The sequence below is a fragment of the Geotrypetes seraphini genome, chromosome 10, assembly GCF_902459505.1.
Source record: "Geotrypetes seraphini chromosome 10, aGeoSer1.1, whole genome shotgun sequence".
Classification (NCBI taxonomy): domain Eukaryota; kingdom Metazoa; phylum Chordata; class Amphibia; order Gymnophiona; family Dermophiidae; genus Geotrypetes; species Geotrypetes seraphini.
The window spans coordinates 87939203-87957809 of record NC_047093.1 but is presented as its reverse complement, the minus strand read 5'-3'; the positions used below and the strand labels follow the sequence as shown (position 1 = coordinate 87957809).

The 18607-nt window shown below is 43.6% G+C and overlaps 1 protein-coding gene across 3 annotated transcripts in view; it reads left to right on the top strand.

Annotated features, from left to right (window-relative positions):
* Nucleotides 1-18607, top strand: part of PAPPA (pappalysin 1) — a 644537-nt gene that overhangs the window by 220826 nt on the left and 405104 nt on the right. For all 3 annotated transcript variants that reach the window (XM_033961720.1, XM_033961721.1, XM_033961722.1), the window contains exon 6: nucleotides 9358-9479. In XM_033961720.1, coding sequence (XP_033817611.1) covers nucleotides 9358-9479 — 122 coding nt within the window. The remainder of the gene's footprint in view (nucleotides 1-9357; nucleotides 9480-18607) is intronic.

Sequence of the window (18607 nt, the reverse complement as noted above, 5' to 3'; positions counted from 1 at the left end):
GAGTCTGACAGGGAGGGGGGACAGGGTACAGAGCCTGGCAGGGAGTGAGGGAGGCTGTGTGCACAATTTGGTTCAGAATGTTTTTTTTTTCTTGTTTTCCTCCTCTAAATCTTGGGTGCATCTTATGGTGAGGTGTGTCTTATGGAGTGAAAAATATGGTAATTTTTCAACATGGAACCTATTTTATAACTGCATGCAAACTAATTAGCTAATTAGATGATCACAATAAATTGTTAAGAAGCACTTGGCAGTAGTTAGGAGTTGTGTATGGTTCTGCCCTATACCCTATTCTATAACATGCCTGCCTAAATTTCATACTGTGCAGCTCCGAAAGGGACATGGCCATGGGAAGGGCATAGGCAGGTCAAGGGCATTCCCAGAAATTGCATTCAGTTGGGTACACCAGCCTTTGACAGGTATATATGCCCACACCAAAGTTAGGTGCAATATGCATGCTAAGTTAGTATTTTATAAAAAATTGCTTCATACAGAATGCCCTGAACAGAATAATAGCTTAGTGTACATCATTTCAGCATATATCTTTGGGTACCATTTATAGAATCTAGCTTACACTGACCAGAGCTAATTTAAAAAATAAAAAAATAATCAAAATGTTGTAAAGAAGGGTGCAGTTGAATCTAGATCTATCTTACCAATGGATATTCAAAAGTCTTACAATTTCAAATACTAACACTTAGGGCTTCTTTTACTAAGGAGTGCTAATGATTTTGCACGCTCTAAGGGCCCCTTTTACTAAACGGCACTAGAGGTGTTTAGCATAGGCTGGCAAGGTAAATGCTTTGACACATAGAATTCTTATGCACATCAGAGCATTTACCTCGCTGACCCATGCTAAAAATCCAACGTAAATGCTAAGAAGTCCATTTTGTTATGGACTTCTTAGCATTTAATGTAGCAAAACTGGGTAGAATTGTCCAATCAGAAAGGTGCACAAATAAAAGTGTCTTTCAACTCATCTGATTGATCTTTATTCATCCAAAGTAACTCGACCCGACATGTACATGTTTCGGCCCTAAGGCCTGCGTCAGGAGTCTTGAAGATCTTTGGGTATATGAACAAAAATGTGAACCACTTGTAATGCCGTATATATCAGAACGCCGTAGTGCCGCGGTTTTGCTTCATTTACTGCAAAACCGCGGCACTACGGCGTTCTGATACATACGGCATTACAAGTGGTTCACATTTTTGTTCATATACCCAAAGATCTTCAAGATTCCTGACGCAGGCCTTAGGGCCGAAACATGTACATGTCGGGTCTAGTTACTTTGGATGAATAAAGATCAATCAGATGAGTTGAAAGACACTTATTTGTGCACCTTTCTGATTGGACAATTCCACCCAGTTTTGCTACTTTGTACTTTTGTGGATTTTGTTTCCCCTGTTATCTGCGCTTCTTAGCATTTAAGCCAGATTCTCAAAAAAGCCACTGAAAGTTAGGCACCAGTAGGCATCTAGATCATGCCTGCTGGTGCCTAACTTAAGTGTTTTAATTGGTTTTAAGTGGTGTGATAATTGATCGTGCCATTAAAAACCAATTCAAAACAGATTAAAAAAATTATATGCCCTTCGGGTCTGGTGCCTAGCGGCACTTTGTAACGGCAAAGTCCAGAAGTGTGTATGTTTAGGAGTAGCGCTGGACTTTGGCGTCACTGCTCACAATTCTACAAGGACCCTACCTGCCGGAAATATAGCCCTGGCATTCATTTAGGGCACCTAGGATCCTTGCTAGTTGCGATTCTGTAAGCGGTATTTTTCCATGATTGACACGTAGCAGGCGCTACTTTTCTAGATGCCTGCCACATCAGGCGTCGCTTACAGAATCAACCCCTTAATAAAAGGAGTCCTTAATGAGCACTATTATAGCTGAGGTTTCACCAGTGACCTACACAAAGGCATTATTTTTTTTTTCTTCTGCTATATTATCTCCATTTGCACCATATCATCTCCCTTGGTTCTCGTTAGTGCCTTTTCACACATTCTCTACCCTGAAACCTTCAGGCACAATCATAGCTTTATTTGATCTGCAGGAGTTATGAAGTGAACAATCAAAAATGCTTTAGCATCTAATTTAGATGGCCAAAATATGGCCAGCAAAATCGAATTGTACGTGGCAAGCTGGATTTTCAGGAGAAGTTTAGCCGTCTGAAATCTCATCAACTAGAATTAGGCTTTTCAAGTTTATCTGGGTAAATTCTGTGAGGAAAAAATATTTACTCACCAAACCAACATTTCCTCTCCTTTCCTAATGTCAAAATATCCCCAATGCACCTACTTTATGACTTCAAAAATATTTATCAGAGCTAGGGATTTTCTCCACTTTAAATTAAAAAAAATAAAAATCCCAGCACTGGGATGCAAAAAAAATGTAATTCATGCAGTTGAGGATTACTCTCCATATGTGTTGAACAGCAAGTAGAGTGAGGGGGGCTTAGGGCTATGAGGACTATTTTTTTTATATATTTAGGGGCCCTTTTACTAAAAGGCAATAAGGTTTAAACATATAGAAACAGGCTACCACACAGATGCGATAAGGAGTTTTGCATTATTTTGCTGGCTTCCACACATTCAATTGCATGTTCCTGCATTTTTCAGATTTTTTTTTCCACATCAGAGCCCTGGCATTTCATTAGCCAGCTAGCGTATTGCACGTACCATGCACTAACCAGCTAAGGAAAAGGTAAAATTGGCCTACTTTTTGCCTCCTAAATAAGAGGTGGTAAACAGTCCTATATTAACTCTCAGCAGGTACCGCATGCTAATGAGAACATTAATCCATGACCTGCAATAAAAACAGTGGGAATGCCCGCAAAAGATGTTCCGTAAAAATTTGGTAAAAATGTATTTATTATTTTATTAAATATAAATATGTATAGCCTACCTTTATCTAAAGCAAATAACAACAAAACATACATAATAAAATCAAACAAACAATAAATATACATACATAGCCACGAGCAATCTAGCAATGCAATTAACAAAAAGAAATTCCTTATAACTAGTCAATTGCTGTGTGCAATAAGTGTAAACGCAGATGAGTTTTAAACAGTCTCAAATTATCTAATTTCTGGATGTCCAAGGGAAATTTGTTCCATTCAGTTGGGTCAATCTGCTTCTTTGTATAGTCCAAATTTGTATGAAGGAACAACAAGTTGGCAAGCATTTGCTGAATGCAAAATACGTGAGGGAACATAAGAATGAATGTTATTACAGACATATTCTGATGACATCTGGTGAAAAGCTGAATACATCAACAACAATGATTTATATTTAATGCAAAAAAAAATTTACTGGTAACTAACTCAATTCCTGCAAACATCAAAAAACATGATTATCCCTGTATAATCCATACAGCAAACGTGAGGCTGAATTTTGCAAAACATGCAATGAATGTATACTGGAGGTTGGCAAATCCAAGTACATTATATTACAATAATCCAACTCCCCAAAATCATCGACTGCAATGCTTTTTGAACATCAAATTTAGATAACCTAGGCCATAGTTTAGAACAGCAAACAATAAAGGCACAGCAAAAGTGAAATACTGTAAAGCAGGGCTGCCCATGTCCGGTCCTTGAGATCTACTGGCAGGCCAGGATTTCAGGATATCCCCAATGAATATGCATGAGAGAGACTGGCCTGCACTGCCTTCTTGGTATGCAAATCTCTCTCTCATGCATATTCATTCTGGATATCCTGAAAACCTGGCCTGCCAGTAGATCTCGAGGGCTGGACTTGGGCAGCCCTGCTGTAAAGTATCCAACAAAAGGACAAACACCATGAAGAATGGAGACAAAAGAGAATTTTATTATGATGACCCGACACAGTCCATGTTTTGGCCCAAAGTCTATGCAAGGGATCTATAGGATTATATGTTCCTCCTAACGTTGGACTTATCAAGGACAGCAAAGACTCAAAAAAATAAATATCCACTTACAATTGAGTGTCTTTTTGCAAGAAATAAGCATATACATGCTACACTTCATGGCTATTTCTTGCAAGCAGACACTCGATTGTGAGCGGATATTTAATTTTTGAGACTTTGCTGTCCTTGATATGTCCAACGTTAGGAGGAACATATAATCCTATAGATCCCTTGCATAGACTTTGGGCCAAAACATGGGCCGTGTTGGGGCATCATAATAAAAGTCTCTTTTGGCCCCTTTCTTCATGCTGATTGTGCTTCTTTTGTTGAATAGGCCAAAGTTTGCTCAGCAACCTCAACTTGAAATAAGAATTCCTAATTACACACTATAACTGATTTAAAAGTTAATCCACAGTCCAATAATACTCCTAAATTTTTAAATTTTATGAGAGACCTTCACTATATGTCTAGATACCATCGCAACTTCAGGACAGTGGTTCCCAACCCTGTCCTGGAGGACCACCAGGCCAATTGGGTTTTCAGGCTAGCCCTAATGAATATGCATGGGGAAGTTTTGCATGCCTATCGCTTCTATTATATGCAAATTTGCATATAATAGCCAATTGGCCTGGTGGTCCGCCAGGACAGGGTTGGGAACCACTGCTTCAGGAAATTGCAAATCCTCATCAAACAACATTCTTGTACAATTCCACTCTATTTCTGAACAAGTGTGTAGTCAATCTCATCTCGCAAGATATCTTGTAGGAAGCTTTATTTACATATTTTGATCCTCCCCTCTTACCTCAGGTCTGCCCTATGACTTTCAGTTGTCTTCCTACAAGCGAGACAGTAGGAGCTAGTTTTTCTGCTCGTGTTTATATTTTCTGTAACTTCAGTATTTTCGTGAATTCAAGTTTTCGTGCTGCAGAAGTTCCCTGCGGGGACAGGTCTAGCTATGAGAGATCTAAGACTTTACTGGCAAAGTCTGTTTCTAGGAGGTTGACTGCTTTGCAGGTCATCCACCTGGACAGCCTGCATTCACAGATCGGGACTCATGACCATTCCCTTAGGAGTGTTGCTCACCTCATGTTCATCCACTAATGGGTTGGCGTGTAGGCTGCATGGCTCCATGGCATTGTGTCCAGGATCAAGGCTGACTGCATTCCTCCACTCCATCACTTGCGTGGCGTTTCAGGTGAGGTAGAGGTCTTTGGCCTAAGCGTTGGGCCTGAGAGCCAGTCAGAAGACTGGCAATTCAGATTACAAGGCTTCTTGAAGCAGATGATCTCCCTGTAAGCAGTTTCAGCTTCCATCTTGCAGTTCCTAGCATACAGCATTGCACAGTGAGTAACAGGCTGACAGTCTGCAAGTTCAATTTTAGGGGGGGGGTCTCCAGATTTGGGTTTTAAGAGGTTTGGGAGTTAGCCTTAGGTCCCTCCCTCAACCCAACTATCCTAAAATCTCTGTGTTTTATTAATCAATTTGACATTCCTGAGCTATTTTATTATCAAAATTGCTCTTGGGTTGGCCATCTTGGATTTTCTCAATTTGAATTAAAAGCTTTTATCTGCCTCAAAACATTTTGTTTTTCCAAGATAACAGGTCAGATGGAATCGTCAGGGCAGGATACCTCTGATTCATGCCCCATTTGTGGCGGATGGCTGTCAGGCGAGCATCCGTGTTCTGCATTCTGAGGAGGGGAGGTGGCATGAGGAAGAGAGGTAGCATCAGCCTTAAGCCCTCCCCCCTTGCCCTTTTGCCAGTTTCTAATGCTCAGTCTACCCAAGGACCATCCAAAAAGTTCAAAATTGAGCCTGGGGACAGCGCAAGTGCATCCCTGCTGAAACACAGCCACAATTCTGTGTCTAAAGCCTGCAAAATCTCCAAGAAGGGTTCAAAGGAGATGGCTGCCCCTCAGGATCAAGGTTATCCCTGGAATTTATTAATATGCTGTTTCAGGATTATCTAGCCAATAAAAATCCGCCTACCATGGCTTCTCTGTTAGTGTCAGGAACCCCTTCTTCTAGAGATGCAGGACCCAGAAGCAGGGCATGCGCAGTTGGGGGGACAATCCACCAGTGGACTCAAATGATCCAGATGATGTCCTCATGCCTTTGCTTTCTCAGACAAGCACTTCCACAGTGGGGGATTTGTCTGCAGTCACAGATCTCCAGGACCCAGATCTGGGAAATACTCTAGATCATGGGGAGGACCCCACTGTGCAGAGACTATTCAAACCTTCTGCTTTGATAGGAATTATTTCAAAATCCCTTCAAGAATTGAAATTGGAGGCTAGCCAATCCTCGACAGCGCAGTGCTCTCTTATGAGCAGCATGAAGCAGCAGTCGTCCTCTTTTCCTGATCATCTAGACATTGCACCGATGCTCACAGATCACTAGGAAATACCGGAGGATCCTCTGAGAGTGGCCAAGGCTATGTCCAAGCTATATCAAATGCCAGAAACCTTTAATCAGCATTTTTTTTCCTCCAAAGGTAGACTCCTTGGTGGCGCAGGTCACAAATTGCACTTCTTTCCCCAGTGAAGGTGATATGGTATTGAAGGACGCTGAAAAGACTTTTGATTCTGCAGTCTTGGGTTTGAGAATAGCTGCAACGGCATCCTTTGTTGCTAGAGCCTGTCACTCCAAGCTGCATCATGATCCTGACACTATCGTGCTTAAGGATCTTCTATTTTTCATTTCTGGAGTGGACTATGTAGCTGATGCCATGTATGACTTATTCAAAGTGGTGAGTAAGTTGTTGGTTTACTCTGTCTCCGCGTGCTGGATATTGTGGATCAGACAGTGGTCCGGTGATTTTTCATCCAAAGCAACCCTGAGTAAACTGCCCTTTAAGGAGCAATTGTTGTTTGGTAAGGGTCTGGATGATCATATGGCTTGTATGCAAGACCATTAACCTAAGTCCTTGCCGGACAGTAGGTCTTGGTCTTCTAGTGGAATGGGCCATTCTAGTTTTCGTCCTTGCAGGCAATATTGTCAGTTCTCCGGCGGTCCCTCAGGTTAGAGATTTTATCAGAGCACTAAACAACGGTTTGGTGGAGCTAGGCAACCACAGTCTTCAGAAGCCCACTCTACTTCTGCCCTAAAGAAGCAGTTATGATGTCAGGCCCTCAGATGATCCTCTGCAGATTGTAGGGAGACTCTCAGCATTCTGGGAGGAGATCACTGGGTGCTGGAAATTATGCGACACAGGTACAAGCTCGCGTTTTATCGGCCTCTTCCAGAAATTTTTCTGGGCTCTCCAGCAGAGAGACCAGACAAAGTGGCCAAAGTCAGAGCCACTGTCCAGTGATTGTTGGATATAGCGGCCATAGAGCCTGTTCCAGAGTCCGACTCAGGCTCCAGCAGATACTCAATATACTTCATCTTGCCAAAGAAAGGTTTCAAAGACTGGAGACCAATTCTGGATCTCAAAGGAGTCAATGCGGCCCTCAAGATTCCTCAATTCAGAATGAAAACAGTGAGGTCAGTGATCACCTTGTAGTGCCTGGGTAATGTCTGGTCTCTCTGTATTTGATGGCCTACCTTCATATTCCCATTTTTCCAGAGCACAGAAGATACTTGCGGTTCCAAGTCTTGCAGCAGCACTTCCAGTTTGCAGCCTTGTCCTTTCGGCTGGTGACAATGTCTCGGACCTTTCCCAGGGTGATGGTGGTTGTGGCAGCCCACCTACAGAACCTCAAGATCCGAGCCAATCAGGTCTCAGTTGGAGTCCAAAGGATGTCAAGCAGTTTACCAGGTCATCATGTTCCTACAGAGAGTAGACTAGGTGGTCAACTTTCGGATGTCAGCTCATTCCAATGTAAGACCTGGAATACCTGGGGGTCTGTTTTACCATGGGAATGAACAAGGCGTTTCTTCCCAAGTCACACTTTCAATTCACAGTGCTGAAGATTGCTGCCGTTCACATACTAAGTGGGTTTTGAACTCTGAAATTAGTCAAGTGTCCCTTGAGGAAGGCGTCACCTACACGCCAAAACAGGGATCATTGTTGGGACTAATTTGTTTTTGAATAAAGACCCGATCATTGGTTGAAGAGACACCTCCCTTGCCTATATCCCAAGGCGAGGTGTTCTTCTGTTTGTCTGTCTGCTTTCTTCTGAAGTCACACCAGGAGAAACTTCACTAGTTGATACATACCTTTCTGGACACTCAAGCCCTGACAGCCTGGCAATACCTGCAGGTTCTGGGTTTGATGGTCATGACTATATATGTAGTTCCCTGGGAGAGGACTCACTTGCACCCAGTACAGGATGTGCTTATCTCCCATTGGAGTCCGCAGATGGATCTGGATAATGGAGGCTCAGCGCAGTCAAGCCTGGTGGTTGAATCCTCTCTCTCTATCCAGAGGAGCTCCCCTCTGGATCTCCATCTGGGTGATCTTGATGACTGACACAGTCTTTACGGCTGGGGGGCGCTTTGCACGGACAGTTCGATCCAGGGACATTGGTCCCCTTCCGAGAGAAAGTGGTTGAATCGCCTAGAGCTTCATGCGATCTGGCTGGCTCTACTACACTTCGAGAGCATGCTCCAAAACAATGCAGTTCAAGACTTCTTGGACAATGCCACAACGGTAGCCTAGATCAGTTGTCAAACCATCTCAGTATAGGCCCCACCAGGTCGTACTCTTAACTGCTTCAGCAACAATCAGGTAACTAGTATGTTGGTCTAAACTTCATCCAGTATATCAGCCAAAACATTCTCAGTACTGTGCCCCTTGCGGAAACTGTTCTGAGATTTTGGTCACATAATCATCCAATTGCAAATAGATTGATTTCTCCACATATTTTTCCAATAATGTCAAACTTGCAACTGAGTGATAATTAGAGAGAATATCATTCACTAAAACAGGATTTTTTAAAAAACAGGATACATACAGCCTCTTTTACAAAGCCGCGCTAGTGGCTGCCGCGCAGCAACAGCCCCGAAGCCTTTTAAATCTCTATGGGCTTCGGGGCTGTTAGCGCGGCTTTGTAAAAAAAGCAGTTAGTGGCAACCTTTAAATCATTTGGAAACATCCTACTCATCAAGTTAAAATTAACAAAGTCACAACAGGAAGCACAGAACTTTCTATTTGCCACAGCAAAAGTGGGCTACAAATGTCTTCAAAAGATCTAGTAGGATGACACTTTCTTAGGTTCCCTTATACTGTATGTCACCTTTGCCCACTTCAACAAACTTGTCTCAGTGCTAACTGCAAATTTTTGTGCATTTTAGTAAAAGGGTCCCTTAATTGGAGAGAGAGAGTGTCCCCAAATATGGGAATACTTTTTTGGATGGTGGAAGAAAGAGAATATCTAGCTCCAGAGATTATTTATTTATTTATTTTAAAATCAGAGGAGGGATCATCAGAAACTTTTTCTCTTTTAACTTTTTTATTACCATATCTGGGTTCAAAACCTGTTCAGCCATTACTAAGTTGGTGTATTGTTTTTTGTTTTCCTGGGTTCCTAGAGAAGTGGGATCAGCATGTGACCTGTGTTTGGAATCAAGGGTCCTGATACAGTATGCCATCAATGCCTCATCGCCAATGCCGTGTGGCCCATCGGGGCACTGGAGTCCACGTGAAGCAGAAGGTAAGGAATAGAGCAAGAACAGATAAAGAGATAGCAGAGGATATGATTTCTAAGCTTAGTGTAGAGAAGTGGTTCCCAAACACTGGATCAGGACCAATGTTCCTCTCATGACCTGTATACCAGATTTTCAGCACTTGTGCAAAATTTATCACTGACCAAATGTGTGTTGCTGAAGCAAATGCTATCAATTAAAAATGGCAATGATACACAAGCTGAGCAAATTAATGAAGTCTTTGCTAATTTTTAACTGAAGGATGTTTTGGGTTCAAAAGGGGTGAAAGAGAGCTGAGAAATATGTTCCTACTTTGGGCCATGACATTCATTCTTACCAGAACAACTGGCCTTGATTACACATGCAGAACACTGATAAACCCTATTCAGGACCACAAACTAAAAGTCCTACTATACACAAACATAACCCTAAGATGCCAGGCAGTGCATGCAGTACAACACAAGAGAAACTGGGGGTGGCAGGGAATGGCAGGGGACCTCCGGTGGCAGGTGGGGGTGGGCATCCCTCCTTCCATTTTTGCTGCCATAGGGTGGTCATGGTGACCTAACAGCAGTGAAGGAGACTGCTTCCCCTGACATTGCTGTTAGAGCTCTGCGCATATGTCAATTGCTCACTCCCTGTCTTTGTCACCTTCCCCAGTTGGCAGTGCAGCATCCACAACTTGTAGCTCTTGTTGGTTTCAGGCCTTCCTCTCTGCTGGGTCCTGTCTTTGCAGAAACAAGAACTAGGTGGGACTCAGCAAAGAGAAAGGCTCAAAGCCTACAAGGGCATCAAAGTTTGAACGCTGATGCTACCGGAAGACGTTTCTGACACCAGCCCTTGGAGGAGTCATCCGAGCACCACACCTCCTTATGCGCTGCAACTGGGGCGGACTGGCCCCACCCCACCCCCCAGCAGAATCTTTTCAAAAAAGTTATATATTTTAATGGTGGGAGGTACCTGCTGTGCTGAGACAGTTTACTAGCTCCGGAGCTGCAGTTATGCCGCCCAGTCTCTCCCGTGCTGTATCTTCTGCACAGCCGCAGTGAGTCCTGGAAGGCTTGAGCTGATGGGATTCTTGAGGGGAAAGTTCTCGGCCAAGGCTCACTACAGGGAGAAAGAGCTGAAGCTTGATGGCCAATCAGGAGCACTTCCTTGTAGAAGTACTCCTGATTGGCCATCAAGCTTCTGTTCTGTCTCTCTGATTGGTGGATGTGCAGAGCTCCCCCGTGTAATCAGCGATTGCAGCCGAGAAGCAGCTTAGAAGGAACATTGGATGGAATCCTGAACTGCAACACGAGCCGCATAAAAGGTCTCTATGGGCTGCCATTGGCTTGCGGCTCTTGCAATGAACACTGAATGAAGTTATATACTTGTCCTCAGTGCATCTATCTTTTTGAATCATTTAAAAAAAAAAAAAAAATGTCCAAAAGAAAAATGCACAAAAGAAGCCATTGGGATGTAGGAGGGGCCAGTGTTTTTAGCAGACTGGCCATACAGACATCTGAACAGAGCAATAGGGCACCCTAGGAGGCACTGCAGTGAACGTCACTGAAAAAAGTCCAGCTATACATTTCCCTTATAATGTATGATGAGTCCTCCAAAACTTAACCAACTGTACACCACACTAATAGCCCTTATGCCTGCAGGTGTCACTTATACAGTGGGATGTGGGTGGATTATGGAAGGCTCACATATTCCACCATAAGTGTAGTAGTTAGAGTGGGATATAGGCCTGAGTCCTCATTTCTGTAGTTCACTACACGACCCACTAGGCTACTCCAGGAACCAGATTGCTGCTCTAATAGAACTAGCTATAATATCTGAAGCTGTCATATAGGCAGATATGTACTGTTGTATGCACATCTTTGGGTGTGTGCCTCCAGTGGTCATCTAGTCAGTTTGGGTGCCTTTTTGGCACTTATTCATTGTTAAAACAGTTCTAGCTCTAAACATCCAAATTTTGCCCTAGATGTTTTCTAAAATGCTCTATTACTGCTGAAAAACATCCAAATCATAAACTCACCCTAGATCTGCCCAAACCAGGCCTCCAACATGCCTCCTTCATATTTAGACGTACTGCAGACAATCACCATAGAAATCCATCTACAAAATGTGTTTTGAAAATAGCAAATTTGAAGTTGGTAAGAAAAATGTCCATCTGCCCCTTTATGCCACTTTTTGGATGTTTCTCTTTTTAAAAAAAAAAAAATGAGCCTAGTAGAAGAATTAGAAAAGGTTCAAAGTTGGCTGACCAAAGTGACAAGGGGATGGAACTCCTCTCATAAGATGACAGGCTTAAGAGGTTAGGACTGTTCGGCTTAGAAACAAGATAGTTAAGGGTGGATATGATAGAGGTCTATAAAATTCAGAGTGGTGTAGAATAGTAAATGCAAATCAATTGTTTATTCTTTAAAAAAAAGTACTAAGACTAGGGGGAAAGTCAATGAAGTTACATGATAATGCTTTTAAAATGGGAGGAAATATTTTTTTCACTCAGTGAATAGTTAAGCTTTGGAACTCATTACCCGAGGATTTGGGAACAGTAATTAGCATGTTTGGGTTTTAAAAAAGATTTGTACAAGTTCCTGGAGGAAAAGTCCATAGTCTGCTATTGAGACAGAAATGGGAAAAGCCACTTCTGACACTGAGATTTGTAGCATGGAATCTTGTTACTATTTGGAATTCTGCAGGGTACTTGTGGCCTGCATTGGCCACTGCTGGAGGCAGAATACTGGACTAGAGGGACCATCAGTTTGCCCCACTATGACTTGTTCTTATGCTCTTGTTATTCCCTACACACATTTATCTCAAACATGTATTACCCAGCTCACACCCCCAAAACACAATAAAATATTGTTACCTCCGTACGCATGCCTTCAATTTCTCACACCACCATTTCATGTCCCCTTTTGGCCTAAGGCCATAAACGTTGAAAGTAGAAGCAAGGAAAATGTCCATTATCAAAAAAAACGTCCAAAAGGAGTTTTTTTCTGATAATGGCCTGCCTCTACATTCAGCTGTTTAAATGCCCAGACCTCCACTACTTCTAAACTTACACCATATAATCAACCTAATAAAAGCCTAAGTCCCAAACGCCCAAAACAAGGGCTTTTAGGTGAAGGAGGGCCAGTCCTTCTCCTAAAAGCTGGATTCTGTAACCGGTGTCTGTCAAAAACAACGCCGGTTACAGAATCCCCCCACAGGAGGGGCCTAAGGCTACTGGGCTGATTCCGGTTAGCCTAGGCTCCTCAGGCCTCACCTGTGGGCGGGGTGTGAGGCACCTGGGCCAATCAGGCCCTAAGGCCCGCCATTCTGAGGATGGCGGGCCTGCCGGCCGGGCTTGGAACCCATCCGTCCAACTTGATTACAGGTATGGGGGGGCATCGCGGGGAAGGTGGGGGGGTCTCGTGGGTCAGTGGGTGGTGGGAGGTGTTCAGCGGGCTGATCGGGGGTTCGAGGGGGGCGGTCGGGGGGGCTGCATCGGGGCAGGAGGGCCTGGGATTCCTCCTGCCTGGATCTTAGTGGGGGTGGGAGGTAGGGGGGTTGCCTGGGCAGGAGGGGTTGGGCTCCCTCTTGCCCGATCTTATCGAGGGGGGGTGTCGCTGGGCAGGAGGGGTTGAACACTCTCCTGCCCGGATCATGTCATGGGGAGGGGTGGATCGCTGCAGGAGAGATGCCCCATCTCTCCTGCCACTTTAGCGATCCCAAGTGCTGCGTTTGGCGGCAATTGGTGGTATCGCTATTGCGGCAGGGGAGATGAGGCATCGCTCCTGCTGCGATGGTTGCGGTGGGGGGGTGAGTAGGTTGCCAGGCCTCTGAGCTGATTGCGCCAGCCGCCATCAGCTCAGCGGGCCCTTTTTCGGAACATTACTGTTTTGACTTGGTTTAAGTCAAAACGTATAAGTGCTGACTAGGCAACCTGCCTAAACTTTTGATTATACCTGCTGTACGCCTATGTCTAGGTCGGCCTACCTCCCGCCCTTTACCCTCCTCTAAAAACGCCTCTTTTCGCTCTATGCGTTTAGAGGCAGGGGAAAGGCCTAAGCTGGTTTTAGATACATCTAAAACCAGCTTTGTTTATGGTACTTAGACGATCAAGAGACCGCACTGGACCACTACCACTAAAAAAGGTGCCGGGGAGGGGGGGGGGGCACGGTGTATTCGGTCCATAAAACCTCCCCCCTTTTTCACTCCCTTTTTGGGGGTGGAAAAAGTATGTATTATGGTTCGAAAAATATGGTAATTAAAAATATTGAATGTGGAATTCACTTTTGTTTCACCATAAATATGAAATTGTTCTGGCATACAGGTTGGGGACCTCTAGAACGAATAAAAAAACCTGGTCTCTTCTATCCTCTTACTGTGACTCTAATTCTCATGACTGTTATTGCAATGTTTTTTTTCCTCAATGTATTTAGCCCTTTATGGATACTTAGAAGTTTATTATTACTTTTCCAGATATTGTATATGTATTATGCTTCCACGGAGAAAAGACCTCAGTGTTCCCTGAGAATAAACCCGGGATTATTAAAAGCAGGAATCTACCACGGAGAAAAGACCGGGTTTCCCGGGTTTATTCTCGGGGAACACTGAGGTCTTTTCTCCGTGGTAGGTTCCTGCTCTTAATAATCTCTGATAACGTGATTTTTTTGAAGGAATATCTTTAGGTGGTGATATAGTATTTTTGATATTCTGCTTGATTGACTATACTCTTTGTAAATAGCTGCCAGCTTGGTCTAATAAGAGAGCAATTGCTAAGTATGAAGCTTAGAGTCTCATAAAATATTTTTTTTTTCACCATTGAAATCTTTCCACATCTGATTCTGCTAGGAATTCCTGCCTGTACCAACCATGAGTTGTCAGAAGGGTTAGAAAAAGTGAGTGACCACCCAGTACACAAAGCCTAGGAGGTACTATTTTTCCATATTGCTGCTGCTGCTGTTACAATGGCAGCAGGATTAACTTGCAATCCTTGTATGGCCAGTGGCATACCAAGGGGGGTGGGGGGTGGGGGCAGTCTGCCCCTTTGTGCACAAGTTGCAGCTCTGCCAGTGCTAGGTCTTCCTCTCTGCCGGGTCCTGCCTTCGCAAAAGCAGGAAGTAGGTGGAACCCAGCAAGAGGAACCCCTAAGCTAGCAAGAGTTGTGAACTATGCGTTGTCGACAGAGGGGATGTGTGACAAAGAAAGAAAAAGAGAGAGAGGAGGGGAGGGGGAGAGGGAGGACCAGGGAAGGAAGAGGAGAGGATACCATAACAGCAGTAGGGTTGTCCAGAAAAACAAAAGTTGAAAATACTGTGTGAATTGAAGTTTTTCCCATGAATTTGACTGTGCTTAATCAGAAAATAATTTTTTTAAAAAAATTTTAAGCCTATTCTAGGGTCCCTTAAAGCCACTGTTAAACTTTGCTAGTATTTTTGCTTAAAGGAACAGATTTCTTGGTATTATAGCTATAACTTTTATGTTTTCACACTCAGCAATATTGGTAACACTTTCTGTCTCTGGAATACAATAAAATCAGAATTTTTTTGACAGTATACTGTGTATATAATACTATGGTAGATCTGTCCTGTTGATTTTATTGAGTTCCTTTTCATTTTATATGTTTTTATTTATTGTAACCCATTTGGATCTGTCATCAATTGATGCAGCATATTAAATTTTAATAAACGTAAACATACAGCTTATTTTGAAAAATTGGAAAACTTGGGATAGGTTAAATTATAGTTTTTGGTGGGAATCCTTGTGACAAACTTATAAATTTGAACATATGAGTGCAATACAATTGGGACATTATAAGAAATTCAAGGAGGTTTGGGAGCCATTGACAAAATTTTGTAAAGATTGATTATCCAGGATGGTTAGGTGGGATGGGAGAGGGGATATGCCTTTAATTTATTAATTGATCACAATTTTGTTTGTTTGATCATTTGTATTATTCTTGATTGTCTTTTTGCTATATGAAAGGGTGGGTGGAGAGGGATATGTTTTTATTATATCATTATATTGGTTGATGGAATTAAGTGCTGTTTATTTGTACATTGTTTGATACTGTGTGACACTTGATGTTAGCTTTTAAAATGAATAAAGATATGGAAAGAAAAGAAAAACATAAACATTTTTTTTAATCACAGTTTTTAAAATTGTGATTATTAATTAGGTTTTCTTTTACTAAGCTGCAATAATAATAATAAAAAAATATCCAGTACTATTCCTAGCATGGGACTTTCTTAGGCACTGGTCATTTTTAGAGTGACAGTAAAATGACTCCATTTTCCATTATTCTCAATAAGGCCGTGCACTAATTTACCCATTAATATGTGAAGGTTAGCATGTAAGCACTTAGGGCTTCTTTTACTAAGATGCGCTAGCATTTTTAGCGCACGCATTGAGCTGGCGTTAGTTCTAGAAGCATAGCGCGGGTCTAGCGTGCGCTAAAAACGCTAGCGCACCTTAGTAAAAGGAGCCCATAGTTTGCTGCTGTTAATGTGGCCTGTTGAATGAAATCAGACTTTATAGTTGCAAAGGGCTGTGTTCTCATGTTAACAGTGAAAAGAATCATGTTTGGAAGCAGCATTCTTCCCTTTGTGTACAAGCCTGTTAATATTATTCTTTCTTTCTGAAATATGTAGTGTAACTGGAAACAGGTACAGCATGTATCGTGATAAAATTTTCTGTACTGCTTGGCTATTAACAGAATTTAGGTTTATTCCATGCTAATAAAATCTGATGTAGATATTTATAGGGACATACTGGAACAGCCAAAAATAGCCTGAAGATTAATTATAAACAAAAGGCATAGACATGCACATTTCACTCCATCTGCTTGACAGTTGGAAGCCAACCAAGTACGCCTACTCCATTTCTTACTATTACTACTACATAATAAGGATGTGCATTTGTTAGTATGCTTTTAAAAATCTCTCTCCCTTTCTCTTCCTTTTCTCTTCCTTTTCCCTCTTTCCTTTTCATTCTACTAGAAGTAGTACATTATCTCACTAAATTTGTGAAGTTAATAACTAAAGGCGCGAGCGCCTTTGCAAAGGGCATTAAGAAGGGACAAGCACTGCAAAAAAGAAATACTAGGGAATGACACCTACACAGGCAAGTACCACAAGAGTAATAGGACAGACAAGGAGTAGATAAACAGACAAGGAGTAGATAAACAAAGTAGTAGCGGAGGGCAATCAAAGCAGACACAGAAGACACACACATCAACAAGGGTAGCAGGTTTAAAATCAGGAGAGGATCTTCATAGTAACACCAAGGACGCTACACAGATTCCTACACAAGTAGAAGCCACTTCAGATAAAGTGTGAGAAGGCATATATGGAAACAGGGAGAAGCCATTTCAGACGGCAGACCTGCAAGTGGACAGCAATGGAAGCAGCAGACAGAAGCAGGATGTTGAGCTATCCAGTTTTCTGCACCGTTTGCCATATGTATGATTACCTCTCCTCTGGGAGGTGGTCTTATGTATGCACTCGATGCGAGGAACTGGAGGGCCTGAAGAAGCAAGTCAGACTCCTGGATGGCAGAATACTGGAACTAGAAGCACTTCGAGCAATGGAGGAAGAGGACAGAGAGGCAGAAAACTTCATGACAGAGGAAACCATTGAGGAAGAAGTCAGGGAGTTAGAGAAGTTCATTGAGGAGGCTAACAGCAAGGCTGTGGAAAATCAACAACAGTGGAATTGCCAAAATACATCTACAGTGAGTGAGGACAACCTGAAGGACAACCACAAGGAAGGAATAGGTGACACAGCAACGAGACCTGGAAACAGCAGAGGGAACCCACAGGAAGACGAGTCCGGTACAAACCAACGCAAGGATGAGGGAAGATAGAAGTGCACAGAGGACACGGACCTACAGCTGGAGAGATGGACATACACCGGGGACACGGTCCTGCAACTAGAGAAACAGGAGAAGATAGAGAGTAGAGAATGACACGGTGAAAAAATTGGTCCCCGTCACCGCCCCGTCCCCGTCTCACCATCCTCTGCACCGCCCCGTCACCGCCATTCCCTTCACTGCCTCGTCACCGCCACTGCCACCCCATTCACTGCCCCGTCACCGCCACTGCAACCCCATTCACCGCCCCGTCACCGTCACCGCTGCATACATAAAAGCCTCAAACGGGTACGATTTTATATACTTTTCTAATATCTCCCCTATGTATCTGCCATTGCCCCCCCCTGTGTCCATATTCCATCCCCATGGCATGTCCCCTTTTTGTCTCTGTCCCTATGCCCCATGCACATAATTTCCCCTCTTTCTGTTACCTTCCTGTGTCCAGATTTCCCCTATCTTCCTCTTCCATACCAGTGTGTCTCTTCTTTTCAACCCCATCTAGCTTTTTTCCCTCTTTCTTCCCCCCCCCCCCTGCTTCTAGCATCTGGCTCACCTGCCTGTCCTTCCCTTTCTTTCCTGCTGTGGGTTTTTCTTTCCGTTTTCATCACCTTGGCCCAGAATCCTTTTCCCTTTCACTCCCTCCTTACAGTCTGAGCCGGGAACACTAGCGATCGCACGGTCCTCGCAGCCCCCACCCACCTGCCCAATCGATCCTAGTGTTTAGCCAGCTCTCTCCCTTCTCCTCACCTTAATTTGCAGGCTTTCTTTTTCAGCGACCTGCACGCTTTCCCAAAAAGCCGCACATGCGCGGCTGCTCAGTGTTCAATCTTCTGCTCTGCTGCAACTTCCTGTTTCCGGTTGCGTCAGAGCAGAAGATCGAAACTGAGCAGCAGCGGGTGCGTGGCTCTCTGATAGCGTGCGGGTCGCCGAAAAAGAAAATCTACAAACTAAGGTGAGGAGAAGAGAGAGAGCTGGCTAAACACTAGAATCGATTGGGCAGGCGGGTGTGAGCTGCGGGGACCGCGCGATCCTTCATGCCTCACTGGGGGGACAAGACCCATTCACCGCCCCGCGGGCGGTGAATGGCCTTGTCCCTATCGCCGCAGCGACTGCTAGTTTTCTTCCCCGTTTTCGGCGGTGACCCGCGGCTAAAATGCGGTGGCTGCGGGTAAACCGCCACCGTGTCATTCTCTAATAGAGAGGACAGCAATCGTCGTGGGGACTCCATCAGACAAGTCGACAGCCACATAGCGAGAGGAAGAAAGGATCGGCTGGTGACCTGCCT